The 17,887-nt window shown below is 52.8% G+C and overlaps 3 protein-coding genes across 3 annotated transcripts; 1 reads left to right on the top strand and 2 right to left on the bottom strand.

Annotated features, from left to right (window-relative positions):
- Nucleotides 1-652: 652 nt before the first annotated feature.
- Nucleotides 653-5,630, bottom strand: ALTATR162_LOCUS112 (uncharacterized protein; the record flags this gene model as incomplete). The annotated part of the gene is made up of 2 exons (XM_043307705.1): nucleotides 653-4,376; nucleotides 4,537-5,630. The coding sequence occupies 2 exons, from the start codon at nucleotides 5,628-5,630 to the stop codon at nucleotides 653-655; spliced, it is 4,818 nt and encodes a 1,605-aa protein (XP_043163640.1).
- Nucleotides 5,631-6,225: 595 nt separating this feature from the next.
- On the top strand, nucleotides 6,226-8,021 carry ALTATR162_LOCUS111 (uncharacterized protein; the record flags this gene model as incomplete). Its single annotated transcript, XM_043307704.1, has 3 exons — nucleotides 6,226-6,635; nucleotides 6,685-7,542; nucleotides 7,595-8,021. 3 exons carry the CDS (start codon nucleotides 6,226-6,228, stop codon nucleotides 8,019-8,021), a joined length of 1,695 nt encoding a protein of 564 aa, XP_043163639.1.
- Nucleotides 8,022-15,851: 7,830 nt separating this feature from the next.
- Nucleotides 15,852-16,541, bottom strand: ALTATR162_LOCUS110 (uncharacterized protein; the record flags this gene model as incomplete). Its single annotated transcript, XM_043307703.1, has 1 exon — nucleotides 15,852-16,541. One exon carries the CDS (start codon nucleotides 16,539-16,541, stop codon nucleotides 15,852-15,854), a length of 690 nt encoding a protein of 229 aa, XP_043163638.1.
- Nucleotides 16,542-17,887: the final 1,346 nt, after the last annotated feature.

Genomic DNA, 17,887 nt, shown 5'->3' with positions numbered 1-17,887 from the left:
GGCACGATTTTGGAGGCGGTAAGCATTTAGAAATTCGGTTCATGCGTAGTCTACATGCATGGCAGGTCCGGGGGCCGAACATAACAGTAAGCAAAGAGGACAATGTCTTCTGCCGTGCGTTCTTCACTAAGCTTATGCGCCTTGAAGTCCTGCGCAATAGCAGCTTGACAAGTTCAGTATTGCACCAACGCCTCTTGGATTCGACGAGATTTAAGAGGCATCGTGCTATTCCAACCGATTATTTATGGCTAGAAGACAGAGCCTCTACACACACACACACACAATTTATTTATGCCCGGCGGCCGAGCCGAAAGGGCTACTAACGCTAGTCTAACTTTACACTTCTTATGCTACGTCTCGGCCTCCTTAGCCCATATATCTTCTTTGGCTCGCTTCTTCGTGTAGCTTATCATCCAAGTCAGAACCCTTTCTCTATATCTAGAACGCTTCTTCTCTATTTAATGCACCTCATCTGACGCTCGTGGGTTAGTATTGCTGGCGGCAGGCTGGCTTAGAGTCGGCTTCTCCAAGAGATTCTCCAAGTGTTCAGCGTCCTATCTTCGGCGGCTGAAGCGTTGTCTGCTGTCTATTGCACGAGGCTGTAGACAAGTTTATGTTAGTGTCTGAGGTTTACCGAGTGACTAGTTAGATATCAGTTTGCCTCGAGTCTTCGTGTTGCTATTGCAAATCGTATCGTCGCTCGCACTGCGTCCATATCTGGCGCCCATTTGGCGTCGTCTGTCGCTGCTTTGCCGCCCAGGTAGAACGGCAAGTTTCCTCTGCTTGACTGCGTACACTGCAGCATTTCTGTTCGCTGTGTGGTCCACTTTCTGCAACGGAATAGAAAGTGCTCCACCGTCTCTGCCGCCTGTCCGCATTCGCATTGGTCTGTCGTCGACGCTTTAATTCGGTGTCGATACGTGTTTAGCTGCGCCATGCCTGTTCTGAGCTGGGCAAGTACGCTGCTCTCTTTCCGCGAAAGCCCATCATAGAGTTGTCGAGTGTGCTTTCCTGGCAGTGCCGTGTCGATTCGTTTAGAGTATGCTCCTACGTCTGCTGGCACCTTCTTGGCTATGCCTTGCTTACGTGCAATATTATGCGTAGTTGATCGCATCCTAGGGAGCTGTGTCTGTGGCCTAGCATTTAGTCTAGTTGCCATCTTCGCCTCTTGCTTAGCGAGGCTTGCGAGCTCGCACTCTTCGCTTGCGGGTAGCCATAGTACTGTCACTATGTTGCTGTCTCTTCTTAGCGTCTGTACAGTCTTGTAGAACTGGCTAATATAGCTTTGCCCAGACTGCTGCTGCGGTCTTCTAAGTGTGAGCACAGCAGCTTTGTTCCTTGTTATCAGTGCAATGTTGCGAAACCTCAGCTTCGGCAGCCTGCTCAGCGCCTCGGCCATTGCTGCCAGCTCTGCCGCATAAGGATTCTGTTCCTCTCTCTTGCCCAATGTGACGGAGAAAGATTGTTTTTCGTTGTTCTGTATGCTGATCGCGCCTCCCATTCCGACTACCCCGTTCCGCGACGAGCTGCTTACAGCGATGCGTACCGCCCAGTTCGCCTCGAGGCCCTGTGCCGCGTTCTCGACTACGGTCTGCACTCTCTTCTCCCATGGTGCCAGGATGCACGGCCAGATCGTCTCCATCTGCTCCATGTCTATGTCCTTGAGCGCTTCTGCCACCTGGAATAGCGGCGAGCGGTACTGTCTTCTAAACTTTCGCATCCGTGATGTGTTTCTTCGCAATGGGTTCGTCTCCGGTAGCGCGTGGATGTCCGTCCACAGCTTGACTGCCCGCTTCCAGAACCGCTCTTGTGCACTTGGGATGTGCGCCTCTGCCTCTGCCACCCACGTCGCCACGGTGAGGAACGTCCCTACGATCGCTTGTGCACCTATTCTTTGCACCCTATTGATGGGTCTTACCAGCTTGTCTTTGCAGGCATGCATCCACACGTTCGACGCGTAGTCTACTGTCGGCGCGACTGTCGCCGTGAACAGCTGTCGCGCCACTGTGGGTGAGAGCCCTCTCAGCCTCCTGAGTTCCAGTGCTGCTTCCAGTCCCTTCGCGGCTGCTCTTGCGATGTGCTTGTGGTACTTGAGCCTGGCGTCCATGAGCACGCCGAGTATCTTGACGTGGTCTTTGGGCGATACACTCTGCCCCTTAATAACAAAGGGCTCCGTGGCACTCTTATACGCCTTGCGAGTAAAGTGGATAACGGCCGTCTTTTCTGCTTCAAACGTCGCTCCGCTTCTCCGTTCCCAGTCTAGTGCGTCTCGGATGATGGCGTTGATACCCTCTCTATTGCTTTGCGCCGTCGGGCCTGTGACCCACGCAGTGAAGTCATCAACGAACGCGATCGCGCCTCCGTACGTGTCGATACGTCGCTGCACCAGATCGGCGTTGAAGAAGAGAAACAGAATTGGCGATAACGGAGACCCTTGCGGCAGACCTGCTTGTGGCAGTTCTTGGATCTTAGAAGCCTGTCCGTTGACCTGGATTGACGCTGTGCGCTCTGAGCAGAATGCCTCCACCCATCTCAGCAGTCTCTGTGGTATGCCTCGTGCTTTCATCCTCTGCAGCAGTCTTTCTTTACACACCCCGTTGTACGCTCCCTTGACATCGAAGCTGATCAGGCTGACTGTCCGGCGGCCTCGCCACGCGTTGTAAATCTGCTCTTGGAGCAGCACTAGTGCTTGCTCGGCTGATCGCTGCTTGCGCGCTCCGAAGTGGTTGGTGGGCAGAAGCCCGTGTTTCTCTACCATGTGCGAAATTCTCTCTGCCACCACCGACTCTAGCACTTTGCCTAGCGTGGCCAACAGTGAGATCGGCCTCCATGCTTTTCCAATGGTGTAGTCTTCCTTGCCCGGCTTCTTAAGCGGTATGATCTTGGCGTGTCTCCATTGGCTGGGCAGCGCTCCCTCTTCTAGCGACTGTCGGAATAGCGCAAGCACATGGTCCTTCACTACCGGCCAGACCTGCTTCCACACTATGACAGGCAGTCCGTCGTCTCCAGGTGCTTTCCATGACTTGGCGGCGTGCAGCTGTCTTTCTACCTCCTCGAGCGTGATGGTCGGCATTTCCACGGGTGCTCTCTGCGGCCTGGCTCCCTCGTCATCGATGCTGCTGGGAAGCGGAGGGAAGAAGGTGCTGAGCAACTCCTCAGCTTGTTCTTCAAAGTCGCTCGTAGTTGTACCGTCCGTTCTGCGAAGTGCTGGAACTGTCCCGAACGCCTCGTTGCCCGCCTTCAGGTACTTGGCCGCGTTCCAGATGTTGTCGTTGTCCGCCAGGAAGTCATCCCAGTGCTTTCTCTTCTGCTGCCGAATAGCATCATGGTACTGCTTTGACGCTCCCTTTGCAGTCTCCTCTAGGTCCGGCCTAGCAACTCCTGTCCGTCTCGCGGCTCTCGCTCGGTTCCTCCAGTGCGTGTAAATGCGGCGTAGCTGTGTCAGATCCTGCGTCCACCACCTCTTTGCGTATGGTGACGGCTTAGCCCTGGGTGTTAGTGCGTGCACCGCCTCCAGCACCGCCGCCATCAGTCTGTCGGTCCTCTGCTGCGTCGTGCCCGCTGGCGGAGTTACGCTGAGCGTTCTGGCGATCCTGTCGTTGATTGCTTTCCACGGTGCGTTCTTTAGCAGAAGCCGCTCTCGCTGCTGCGGCACTGGCACGGAGCTGTCGAAGACCGTCTCGATCATTCGGTGGTCGGAGCCGTGTTCGGTGTCGTGGGCAGCGCATCTTAGCACCGTGTCTGCCAGCTCTTTTGACGCTACCACCAGGTCGATTGTCGTCTCGTAGTCTCCGCACTGCCACGTCTTGGTGCCACGCGGGAGCAGGCTGCTGAGCGCGTGTTCTGTCATCAGATCGATGATCAGGTCTGCCTCGCCCTGTTTAACCAGCGTCACATCCTCTCCTCCCCACAGCTGGTCGTGCTGATTGAAATCTCCGGCCAGCACCACGTCCACTACCGTGCCAGCCCTTCTTCTTGCGTCCTCAATCACCGTATCTAGCTTGTTGCATACGTCTCGCAGTGCTTGCTGGTCTCCTCCTGGTATGTACACCGACACCACCAACACCCGACGCTCGTGTAGCCGGATGATCGCTGCTGTCAGGTCCGGCGACTCTACCCGTACCTGTTCCGCTTCTACTTCTCTATTCACCCACAGCATGCTCCATATCGGCCACCTTCCTTCTCGCCAGGTCGATGGCACCATCTTGGTCCACTTGTGATGGAGCATGGGCGTCGTCAGCAGCCGACCCTGGATCCTCCGTGCATGCGGCTCCTGGATAGCTACCACCGACACGTCTTGCAACTCTTCGTTGTTCATCAGGCTGTCGTGTACTTCGCCTTGCTTTCTAACATTAAGCTGGATCATGCGAAATACTCTATTCATGTTGAGGTGGGTATAGCATCCGACAGTTTCTGCTGAACGACTCGTGCGGTCCTCCGCACAATACGCACTTCATCACTACCTCGTTGCAGCTCTTGTGGTGGTGGCCGTCTTTCGCGCATCTCCCGCATCTCTGCGCCTTTCGGCACTGATACGCTTTGTGGCCGAGCTCCTGGCAGTTGTAGCATTGTCCTGGCCGTGGTCGCTGCTCAAATGCGCTTGTTGTGCCGGACTCTCCGCCCGCGTGGAAGAAGCCTTCTGCGATGAGCCTCCTTGCGTCACTTTTCTTGGTCACATACACCACCATAGATCCGTACGCCTTGGGGACGTCTCTCTTGCTAAGCCACGCAATCTTGGCGACTGTCGTTCCATCCTCTCCTCCAAACGCTTCTGCTGCTCCCGCTCGGATCTCGTCCTTCTCATCCAACACTGCTGTTCTCTTGACGTTGTCTATCTTGACTGGGTAGAGCTCATCGCGCAACACGCGCGAGCCTGCACCAATCTTCTCTGCTGCTCTCTTGACTAGCTGGTGCTCATCTTCGTCTCTGCACGCAATCCTGATCCTGCTCTGCGTCGCGTGGTCGACGGTGACCGCCCGGCATCGCCAGTTTTCTTGGTTCTCCATTGTACGCATCTCTTTTTCCACGGCGGCTCTGACCGTTCCTGCTGACAATCTGCCATTTTCGGTATCTGCCCTGGAAATGTCTACTGTAACGTTGGGCGCGTCGATCGAGGCGAGGTTAGTTCTGTTAGTGTGCTGCTGGTTTGCCAGCGTTCCGGACGTGGCGCTTGGTTCCGCAGGTGCGCTTGCGGACGCAACCGCGGCCCAGGTACGCGCACTAGAGGATGCTGTTGCCACAAGGTCGTCGACGCGTGTCTTCAGCTCAGCGATCTCGTCAATAAGTTTCACATTGTGGTCAATAATAGCTTGCTGGTTCTTTCTAATCTCTCTTGTTTCGCGTTCGAGGTTCTGGATCGTTTCATTCTGCTGCTGGATGATCTTGGTCAACGCGGTAAGTAGATCTTTGTTGGTGGCGGTGCTCTTCCTGGCTTGACGGATGGGTTGGCTGCTTTCGATCTGGATGGTGTCGGAGTCGTCGGCTGATAGGTCTGGCTGTGGTGGTCGCCTGCGGTAGTGTTCATTTTGCTCGGTGGTGTTTCTTGCGCGTCTCTTCAGTGGTGCCAGTAGCTCGGTTGGCAAGGATGTCGCTTCGCGGTCGCGGTCGCGTTCAGGGGTCGAGATTGCCATCTCTCTCACGCGTCCAGATCGCAAACTCATCCACACAACAGTTCTAGTAGTCCTCCAAGTCTGTCGCGTGCAGTTACTGTACTACACTCGCTTGCAGAATCCACAGAGCCTCTACACTCGCTTGCAGAATCGGCTTCCGGTATCTACACTTCGCGCTCTTTCTCACAGCAGGGGGTTCAGCCTCGCTTAGCGGGAGCTATACCTTACACACTTTAGACCAACTTATGGCGCCTAGCTCCTGCTAGTATTTGTGATATGATACTCCTCTATCGCTGGAAGGCTCACAACACTGTTGATCTCGCTGATAGACAGATGACTGACACAATAAATCAATTACCCCACAGACTATGAAAATGCATTAGCCCCAAAGCTATATTGTGGCCTCACGTGCCTCACTAGTGGAGAAGCGCTGAGGCCACGACAATTTGGCGTTATCGATAAGGTGCGGCGCAGCACTACGAGCTGTTCAGCCTTGCTGCGGCCGCAATCCCTCAGCCCTCCGTTCCCGCTTCAGCTCCCCCACCTAGACAATGCCGTCGTCCTCTATTTCCGCCTCCTCTCCATACGCATCTGCCACCTATGTCGATTTCACGACATGGATCCGCTGAGCGTTACAGCCAGCATCATTGCAGTTCTCCAGCTTTCAGCCAAGGTCCTCGAGTACCTAAGCGACGTCAGAGATGCCCCGAAAGAACGCTCGCACTGCGAGGCTGAGATATCGAACCTTTCCGCCCTACTTCGCGCCTTGCGAGATCACGTCCAGACAGGAGATCTAAGCCAGCTGTGGTATACCGCCATCGCAGAGCTCGCAGCCCCTAAGGGCCCGCTCGACCAGTTCAAGCAGGCGCTTGAAGCGCTACAGAATAAGATAACAGATGGAGGTCGGCTGAAGAAGTCGGGCGAGGCGCTCGTGTGGAAGTTCAAGAAGGAGGAGATTGCTGGCATATTAGATCGAATAGAGCGTTTGAAGTCGCTCGCAGAGATCGCGTTACAGATGGACCACTTGTAAGCTTCCCTACCAGGACGGTAGAGCGATGTTGCTTACATCCTAAAGCAAACTCTCCCAAGCCATCAAAAACGATACCCACTTCGTTCGGGCGCACGTACCTGTTATCCAGTCGGGCGTAGACGAGATCCGGCAAGATCAAGACGCCGCGAAGCACCGCAGGATTCTGGAATGGATCTCTCCCACAGACTACCCCGCACAACAATCCGACATTATAAAGCGCAGGCAGGAGGGAACAGGCCAATGGTTTCTAGATGCGCCTCAGGTGGCCACGTGGCTCAGTGATCACCAGGCAACACTCTTCTGCCCAGGTATCCCGGGAGCTGGCAAGACCATGGTGGCCGCCATCGCGATCGACCATCTGTTGGAATCAGTGCAGAGCAGCCAACATGGAGTTGCTTACGTGTACTGCAACTACAAGGCTCGGGAGGAGCAGGATACTTCGAGGATGTTGGCAGCTATCCTCAAGCAGCTGGTGCAGGCTCGACCGTCGCTAGTGGATCCCGTGGAACGGTTGCACAAACAGCATGCTGACAGAGGAACCAGGCCATCGCCTGATGAGGTCTTCAGCGCACTCCGAGATGTACTTGCACATTACTCTACTGTCTATATTGTGGTTGATGCTCTGGATGAATGTCTGGATAGCGACGGCACTCGGCGCCAGTTTCTAGCCAAACTCCGCAATCTTCAGGCGGGACGTGACGTTCGCCTAATGGCCACCTCGCGTTTTATTCCGGAGATTGTAGACTGGTTTAACGAAGGGCTGAAGCTGGAGGTGCAGGCTAGTAAAGAGGATGTGAAGCGGTTCGTGGCTGGTCAGATAAGTCGACTGCCGAAGTGTATTCAGCGTGACCCTGCGCTACAGGAGGTTGTCCAGGAAAAGATTGTAGAGGCGGTAAACGGCATGTACGTTTGTCCTAGCCAACTTGTGATATAACGCAGACTTACAAGTTCCCAGGTTTCTTCTTGCTCGCCTCCACACTGATTCGCTGCTAGACAAGAGGACGGCGAAGGAGGTGAAGTCAACCTTGACTAAGCTCTCCAAAGGCTCAGCCGCACTCGATGACGCATACAAGGAAGCAACCCAACGCATAGAAGGCCAGCTAAGCGGAGATTACGAACTAGCCAAAAGAGTACTGTCGTGGATCACGTATGCCAAGCGGCCGCTTACCACGACAGAGATCTGCTGTGCTCTGGCAGTAGAGCCTGACGAGGCGGAGCTCGATCCCGAGAACATACCTGATGTTGAGGACCTATTGTCCGTGTGTGCTGGACTAGTCGTCGTTGATCACGAAAGCGCTGTCATCCGTCTTGTGCATTACACCACCCAAAATACTTTGAACGTATCCGAGATGCATGGAATCCAGGCGCTCAAACACATATAGCCTCGACCTGTCTCACGTACCTATCATTTAGCATATTTAAAACTGGGAGCTGCTCCTCTGACGAGGAACTTGAAGAGAGGCTTCAAGGAAGCCAATTTTAGACTATGCTGCCAAGCACTGGGGAGAGCATGCGTTAACAGTGGAAGATCAGATATGTGATCTAGCCTGTTCATTTTTTTCCTACAAAGAATTAGTTTCTTGCGCTGCGCAGGTACTCTTACGTCCAGAATACAAATATCGGGAGTATAGCCAGCTATATCCCAAAGGCAACACGGGATTGCATCTTACAGCACGTTTCGGATTAGCCATTGTATTGGAGGCACTGCTCCCAAACCAAGTAGGAGAGACAGCACACATATTAGAAAGAAGAGATAGCCACGGCCAGACTCCCCTATATCTTGCAGCAGAACATGGACATCAAAGAATGGTGAAGCTGCTGCTCGACAAGGGCGCTGACGTCAACGCGCAGGGTGGACTCTACGGCAACGTACTCCAGGCGGCTTCAGAAGGAGGCCACGATGCAGTAGTGAAGATGCTACTCGACAAGGGCGCCGATGTCAACGCGCAGGGTGGATACCACGGCAACGCACTCTACGCGGCTTCATGGGGAGGCTATGAGCAGGTAGTGAAACTGCTGCTCGACAAGGGCGCCGATGTCAACGCGCAGGGTGGATACTACGGCAACGCACTCCAGGAGGCTTCAGCGGGAGGCCACGAGGAGGTGGTGAAGCTGCTACTCGACAAGGGCGCCGATGTCAACGCGCAGGGTGGACGTTACGGCAACGTACTCCAGGCGGCTTCAGAAAGAGGCCACGATGCAGTAGTGAAGATGCTACTAGACAAGGGCGCCGATGTCAACGCACAGGGTGGATACTACGGCAACGCACTCCAGGCGGCTTTAATTGAAGGCCACGAGGCGGTGGTGAAGCTGCTGCTCGACAAGGGCGCCGATGTCAACGCGCAGGGTGGAGACTACGGCAACGCACTCCAGGCGGCTTCAATTGAAGGCCACGAGGCGGTGGTGAAGCTGCTGCTCGATAAGGGCGCCGATGTCAACGCACAGGGTGGACACTACGGCAACGCACTCCAGGCGGCTTCACGGGGAGGCCACGAGGCGGTGGTGAAGCTGCTGCTCGATAAGGGCGCCGATGTCAACGCGCAGGGTGGACACTACGGCAACGCACTCCAGGCGGCTTCATGGGGAGGCCACGAGGCGGTGGTGAAGCTGCTGCTCGACAAGGGCGCCGATGTCAACGCGCAGGGTGGATACTACAGCAACGCACTCTACGCGGCTTCATGGGGAGGCTATGAGGCGGTAGTGAAACTGCTGCTCGACAAGGGCGCCGATGTCAACGCGCAGGGTGGACGCTACGGCAACGCACTCCAGGCGGCTTCAATTGAAGGCCACGAGGCGGTGGTGAAGCTGCTGCTCGACAGGGGCGCCCACTCCAACGTTGAACGACCCAAGGTTTAGGGCTGCGTACCCTCAATCCTTTGCTGTCTCTGCGCTTGGCTGGCCATGTGTTTAGCTGCCGTTCGTAGATCTGTCACACTCAGGATACAATATTCACTTAACGTAACTTGTTCTTATACAAATTATCATTTCTCTATCTTATAGAGGGCTGGGGATAAGCATAACTGTATACTACATTGATTTAACACAGAGAAGCTTCAAGCATGCCCCAAATTCAAGTAGTAGTGAGATAGCTACTTTTAGAACTACGACGTTGGCGTTGAAGATTCGCCACTTCAACATCGTTAAACTGACCAACTCCTCCAGCGACGCTAGCAGGGAGGACGGTTGACCCGCACCAGCCACAGGGTTATGAGCTTCCAGCGATAGAGAAGTATCATGTTACAGATACTAGCAGGAGCTGGGCAGCTTAAGTTAATCTAAAGCGTATAAAGTATAGCTCCCGCTAAGCGAGGCTGACCCCCTGCTGTGAGAAAGAGCGCGAAGTGTAGATACCGGAAGCCGATTCTGCAAGCGAGTGTAAGCTACGTTGCTGTTATGGTCGCATAGGAGGCGACCTGGACGAGACGGTAAGCACTCACAGCAATTGTGGGGCATGGCTATCACGTGACCGCTTACTCGTAAGCCGCTTATGTCTGTTGTTCGGAGGCTGTCATGCACGATCGGACTACAATTGTTGGTAAATGGAAGATAGGCAACTGAGGTTTGTAGTAGAAGGCGTTTGAATTAGTACAGTACCGTAATGCCATACTTCAAATGTACAGTTCGACCGATCTTCCCTTCGGGGGAATAGCCTTGAGCATTATTTGCATCCACAACTCACTACAGGTCCAGAAACAAGACTTGTCGCAAACAATACATACGTAGCGCGTCTACATAATCGTCTCAATGATCACGATCATGACCGTCCGGTACGACAGCTTTCGTCATTGCCTAGTCAGCTGCTCACGCTTCCCTCCAAAGTGCAGGCGATCAAAACTATAACAAACCATTTGCATGCAACGGCACCAGTTATCACCACAGAGATTTCGATTGCGAGCTTGACGATATGCCATCGAAAGGCTTGGTCCAACACCATCACTCTACTCAACGAAGAGAATCTTGTCAAGGGTATGGCGACAGCGATAAGACGATACCAGGACAACACACCAGTGGACATGTAGTCGAAGCACACGTTTGCCCGGTGTGCGAGAGCCACTTCGATAGCCTCAGTAATCTGGAAAATGTGAGCGACCTCAGCACCTCGGTTGTCTCTAGGCTGACTGGCATATAAAGCACAAAGTAACTCACATAGAACGCACCGTGGAATGCTATGGGTGCTATTGGAAGTTCAAGGACGTCCCAGATATGATAGCTCACCTGGAGACTGGGTCATGCCAGTCGGACTTGACTTCGCAAGGCTTGAACATGATTGCAGCCCAATGTTACCAAGCGAGAACGTACATCAACAAGGAATTCCGTGCAAAGATGCGGGCGGGAGAAGATCTCAGAGAGCCGTACACTGATATTTTATTGCCTTTCCAGTGTCAGAAATGCAATCGCGATTTTCGGACGCTCTCGGGGTTACTTCAACATTCTTCGAGTCAGAGTTGCCCGCAAACGCTAGAGTCGGGAGCGATTGGGAAGCTCGTGAAGTGGCTGAATAAGAATTATATTGCTAGATAAGCTATGGATACTCTTCTGTGTCGCTTGATGTAGGGGCCTGACGTACATTGGAGAGAGGGCTAAACTAGTTAGCGCATGTCTTCTGTGAGGGGTTCGTTATGCGGTGCTGTACCACAAAGTACTGAACACAATATAACCAGTGGAGCGTTTTCGATAAATTCACTCTTATATGGCCAACTCAAAGTCCCCCCATCGCGCGTCGCGCTTGAAGTCCTGTACATAAGTTTTGCCACAATCGATTGTGGGAGGGCTATTGACATCATTACCCTTGACGGTGCAATCATCCGTATGGTACTTTGGAAGGTTATTTTCCCATATTACGTCTCCTAGTCCGGGAAATCCTTCACCTTGATGTATTGCCACTTCGGTGAGAATCACAAGGTTGAACCCCGCAGGGTTGCAGGGATCGACCGCAATACCTTTTGGGCCGGCCCATGCCAACCAGGCATGCGTGTTGTCTGCTGCTGTGCGGTACAGGATCGTACAGAACATTCCGACGGCTCACATTCCTGGCAACATCTCAAAGAATGGTAAGGGCTTGTTATGCAATTGCATGCTTACATATGGTGAGGGCTCTGCCATTACTGCCGCCGTCATAGACAGCAGAACACAGATAGTTCGAGCGACGCACCCTCTCGCCATCTCAGCGTGTACAGTGGCTCAATGTCAATTGTCTTGTGTGAGGAGGTAAGCCTGAAACGACTGCTGCGCCAGTATAGTAGCGGGTGATAGACTTCGAGTATTCTAAAGCTCTCGGGCTGATCAACACACCGTGGAGTCGGTGGGAAGAGCAAAACGTCGCACTAGATGGTTACGGGAATGCCTCCCTATGGCAGGTGCTTATACATCAAGGGTCGTGTGCTTGCTGGTGCACATGTCGAAAATGACGGCCGGTAAGCAATAAGCACCTTGGAGGCTTAGGAAATATGGCATCGCAAGAAGGCTGCCAGCGCTGTGTCATTGCTGTTTTCGACCCCGCGCACCGTCCGACTTCCATCGACGGTCTGCTGTCTCGCCCCATGTATGCTAATGTAGAAGGTGTGATTCCGGTAAGTCTTCGTCGTTGAAAACTGATATCGAGCTGCCCTGGCCACGTAGCTGAACTGAGGACAAGACATGCCAGGGTCGTGCTAGTCTCAACAGGGGAGCTTTGCCAGTGAGCGCATTCCGCATTGAATCCTTTCTAAAGGTAAAGGGCAAGACGTTTGTATAGAACACTATCGGATGTACCACGTCGACTCGCTCTCGCCAGGCGCTGTCCTGTTGGCTATCGCGTGACTGCGGCGTGGTTGCTGTACCGCATCTTTACATCGAGCCGGGCGATCCTGTCCCTCTCCCTTGAGATGTACCTCCATGATCAGCGCAGTATCAACTGTCCGCAGGTCTGTTCGCTCGCTTGCCAGCCACGTAGCGTTTGGTACCCGATCTTTGAGAAGTGCCGCAGCCGTAACCCGTGGAGACATCCCCTTTCAAAATCTGGGATCCTCAGAAAGCGAATCTTCTTAGTTAGACTTCCTCAAGTCTCCCGATGATCTTCCACTCATTGTCAAGCAGTGGAAGATAGCCTTTGGTGTCCTGGATCTTCTCCATCCGCTAGAACGTGCATTCAAAGAATGAAGGCGGGATCGTATGTTTGGATACATCCACACCCGCAGTAAAGGCTGGTCGGGAAGGTCTGGCACAGATTCATCGCAAACTGTGCCTCTGTTCAATGCGTTCATTGTTGGTTTTTCTTTCTGGATCTAAGTACCCCAGGGCTCTTCAGCGCCCTACTAGACTCTCTCTATCTCTTCCCACGGTTTCTAATGTGCTGATGCAAGCGGTCCTAGCAGCCGTGGCCCCCTGCAGTCTGGCTCGCCGGCGATTCAACGGCCTCTTGTCCTCTCTTCGATGTCGATGCTGCTTATAACTTTTCCATTCCTCTTTATCTGCCCCATGTTCCAACAGAAATTGTGCGTCTTGTTCCAGCCTTGCCGTCAGATCAATCCTGAGTAATGAGGTGCACAGCTTGCTGTCGTTCTTCCTGCCAGCTAGAAAGCTTTTGAGAGTTCCTCTTTGATCGGTGCCGGGTTTGTATCGCCTAAAACCCTTGACTAACAGAAACTGAGAATCCCTGGCCTCGAGCTGCTCAAGCAGCTTCATGGTTCCTTCAGCAAGGGGGTCGTTTGCAAGCCACTCCCAAGCAGTAAATATTTTGCACTTTCCAAGTAGTTTATGAAGGCTTTTACAGACACGCAATAAGCTCAATAAAGCCTGCTTGTCTAGATGACGATCTATCATCAACAGAAGCTCATTGGGAAGCTCGAGTATAGGGGTTCTGCCCGGGGTCTGTATGTAGTTAAGAGAATCTGGGTAACCAGGGTGAACGGGGCTCGTGCTGCTAGCAATTTTCCGAGATGTATTGTGTTTTCCCAGACGCAGTCGTATCTCTTGAATCCGCGACTGTAATCGCTGCGATGATACGGGATTTTCTCCCGGTGCCGAGGCCATTGGGCATAGCTGCCGAATGGTAAGCCCAAAGACGCGATGATGAATTGTGACGGACGCGCGTGCTGATTTTCTACCTCCGGCCTATCTCTATTCTTCACGTTTAACCCCTAGAAGAGCTCTGTTGCTTTGTTTGTCGTCGAAGGAAGGCGGACGGATGCGCGGATGGTGGTGCGGTGGCGGCTGTTTTCGGCGGCGAGCTGGCTGAAATGACGGCGATAGCAATGGGAAAAGAGCTGAGTGGGTCGATCCTTGACGTCTTACAGCGTCACCTTTTGAGAAGGGAAGTGCATGTTTTGTGGCATTGGGAAGCGTGGCGAGACTGAGGACATGCAGCGAGATAGCTGGGGGGCGGTCGCTGTTTTACCGCGGCCCCGCTTCAGGCTCCTCTGTCGCAAAGTGGCTCGCGCGTGAACCTGCAGATTGCGCGGCACAGCTGCTTGCAGGAGCCTGGCCTGCCCTTGTCTACACTACGGCGTGTACAGAAGGTGAGCGAAGTAAACGCGGTTCGCTTGGACGCCGAAATCTCTGTCGCTTGATCTTGTGCGCAAACCCACTTGGGAACCGTAAGCTGCTTACTGCCAAGCAGACGCTCCACTGGGGCACAGTTCTCGTCGTGACAGCCCTGCGCGGAGCCGACGGATCCTCCAAATTGCTTATGCAGATGCCCCAGCCGTGTGTCGATCAGTCTCGCTTGTATCACAGGATCAGGTCCAGTTCGCAGTCGATCTGTCACGCTTGATTGCCTGACGAGCCTGGTGCTGACTGGGTGAAGCACCTTTACAGGTATTGTATGCAACGCTCGACGTACACGACGCCTATGCTATCCCATCCTTGGCCTTGTCAGTAGCCTTGCCCCAGCATTTCGGCCAACTTCTGAACCGAGTCCGGGCATCTTGGCTCTACACATCAGCCGATGCGATGCAGGTACCATCAGACAGCTCTTGCAGTGCGCGGCTCATGCGGCAAAGCTTACGAGGTGGTCTTCGCGCCTGCTGGACCCGTGACAGCCAACCCGACTGCTGTGATGGGCCACGCCTCCAACCATGCAGCGAGGATGCGGGACAATGCAAGAACCCGACTATGCTACGAAGAGCGATCTGTACGCTGCGAGTAATGCTCGCCTTCAACAACACTGCTGTCGTTTTGCCAATCCCACTGCTACATAGTTCGGCGGAGAGTGGGACGAATCTTGGTGATGGCTCGCACGTGCGTACCCAACCTGCCCATCGTCAATGGTACCACAACGTCGACGATCTCAACAGAGGCCCTGAGGACGCCCATAACAACGCGTGGGGTTGACTATGCAGTAGTTCGAAATTCGGAAAGCAAATGTGGCATATCTACAACACAGCCTGGCAAGGCCAGTTAAGCGCGTCGGCGCAGCATGCGCGCTCACGGTATCTGTTTCAGACACCGCCACACATCCAAATACCTCGAAGACAGGATTGAAGAAGAGCTAGAAAATTGCCAGAACGCGACCTGCTCTTATGTAGTTTGTACGCAATGGCGTGGTTTCCTAGCTATAACAGGGTCAATTACGATCAGACGCAGACATACTAGGAGCCGCTTCCCCGAACTTGTTCCCTGAATTCTACTCTCAGTGATGCGGCATGTTACCGCAGTGACTGATCCACTGTGATTGCGCACGCGCTACATCTCCACCTAACGTAATCCGCTTGGACAACCATGATCTCTTCAGAGCTCACTAACGTACTTCCTGTCTGTATCTCTAGACTTGTTCGAGGCGAAGCTGATCACCCTTTTCTCTTTAGAAACATAGTGTTAACTCGAGCAGATATGTTTCCCACACGCCGAAAAATTCCAAGATAACAAGATTTCTTGGACGCAGCCCAAGATCCTGAGAAGTTACTGAGCAAAGCGAAACTGTATAGAGGCGGACCGCGATGGGGATTTCCTTTACATAGAGGTCTTCTCTGCGTGGGTAAGCACATCACAGCCGCATACATGGCATGGGATAGGATAAACGCGAGCGTGAGATAAATCACAGAACGATATGTGAGAGTACAGTACGACTTGGTATCACACCAGTATCATACTGAACGCTCGAGTAAGGTGTCGTGTAAGACGATGGATGCAGGATGAGTCCTCGTTTGGCCAATTCAACAGTATTCCTTGATGACAATTTTAATAAAAAAGATATTTCTCCTCCATGTTCTATAAGGTGCCTTCCTGTGTCGATTCTACGCTGCTACCGTAGACTTGCTGGAATTTTCTGTGCTATCCACCTGGTCCTTTGATGTAGATTCTTGTAGGTCAGCTTCGTGATGCTCTCGTAACGTTTCGGAACACTGTCCAAAAGAATTGGCAAGATAACTTCTGAGGTGTGTTGGTGAGAATTTGCCGTCTTTGGATATCGTTGTCATGAGTGTTTCAACGAGTTGCACAAGACAGTGCGACAGTGTCTCGACCTCTCTATGGCCAGCTCCCGTCAGGTGATTCTCGTTGTCTTCCATCTCTTCCTGAGCCCGAGTGACTGGTTTGCCAGCAGACGCGAATGCAAAATCTCTCTTGAAGCGCGCAGCCTCGTCCTTGCCGAACACTTTCTCGAAATTCTTTTCTTTCAACCACTGGAATGAATCTGTGTCTCGCAGACGATAAACGAAGAGCAATTTACCCCCATACTCCAAGATCGTACCCTGCAATATCTTATCGTAGCCAGCCTTTTTTAGCTGGCTCCGGTGGTCGCGACTAGTGAAACGAGGAATCCCATCAGGAACGCTTATGTCCCTTTCTTCATAAGCCTTCTGATCTAGGATTTTGTACACGCCTCCTTCTTCTACTAGTATCCTTGACGACTCCTTTGCCAATACTTGTAGCTCTGCGACGTAGCTCGACCCGCTGGTTGTTTCCTTGACGTTTACTTGAGACATGGCAGATTGTAGCGACGTAGTGGATCTTGAGAGGATAGCTTGTTTGCTTTGGTTTCAGCTGTGCCGACGTTCTTATAATGACGCGAAAGCAGTGGGCGTGATTACATTCTGCACCATCAGCAGGACTACCATAAGCAATATTTGCATGGCAGAAATATCGAGTCTGGAACATAATTGCTCGTTGCAGCTACAGCACTCTGTCACAAATATGTGCTTATCACGCTTGCTAGACCATGTCTTCCCACGGTCGCCACATTCCAAATCAGCGCACTTTGACAGTGGGAAGTAGTGTTGCATGGTCATCCTCAGTAGACGTGCATGCAGCTGCGATCTTCGTTTTGGCACGTCTCTTTTCCTGTCTTGCACGCAGGACAGCGTTTTGGCAGCGTACGCTAGATAGACTACATGTTCTGCGAAGGTAACGCGGAAGACCAACTTCGAATACTGCTAACTCTGGTCAGCCGGTGACCACAAGACGAGGAAGAAACGGAAACTCCTTTGGCTGCAGCAACGGTGGAGAGGTGACTCAGGAAGGCGGACAGCGCTTTTGCGCGACTGCAATTTAATTTGCACGACACAGCAAGTAGGGAATGCAACGGTAGATGAGGTATGTTGAGCGGACAGTCGCATGGAGAGACATGTCCCCAGATTGCAATCCTATCAGGACACAGCCATACATAACTATGCTATGCTTCTTGAAGCCTGCTGATGATCATAAAACTACTGACGAGGATGCTACAGCCTTCATCACAAGACTCATATGCTTCCGCGTCGCGACTGCCCGGGATTTTCTAGACTCTGTCACTGTCCTTCGGCGAGAGTTTTCTGGCGTTTTCGTGGAAATGGATGCTTCCACGAACTAGAAATTGCAAGGCAAGAAGGGTGCAGATGCAAGCGGCGGCACGGTGTCCTCCCACCTGCTTCTGCTCACCCCGCAATAGATACATCAGCACAGACATGGTAATACTAGTATATCAGTTCCAAAATGCTTATCCTGGTATACTAGTATTACCGAAATCCTTATACTAGTATACTAGTATATCATTTCTGATATCCTGATATCCTTGGCATTTTCTAGTGTCCAGCTACAAGACACAAATCGCCGTACAAATCGCGATTGAATCGATTAACCTCTACACTACTGCTACATCGATATCCATATTATCAACCGCGTCCTCATGCAAAACCACACCCCCAGTCCTGATATGGCGGTTGCGCAGCCAGTTGCTGATGCATTCAATGAGCTCAATGTTATCACAAGTCAGTCTCGATCTATCCCAACGTGTGGTTCGTCGAGCACCTGAGAATGTACGCTCTGGCTCTGCGGATTCCGGTGGGATCGAAAG

Source organism: Alternaria atra, assembly GCF_907166805.1.
Source record: "Alternaria atra isolate CS162 genome assembly, contig: 16, whole genome shotgun sequence".
Taxonomy (NCBI): domain Eukaryota; kingdom Fungi; phylum Ascomycota; class Dothideomycetes; order Pleosporales; family Pleosporaceae; genus Alternaria; species Alternaria atra.
The sequence above is the reverse complement of the archived record's forward strand: the minus strand, read 5'-3'. Positions and strand labels throughout refer to the sequence as shown.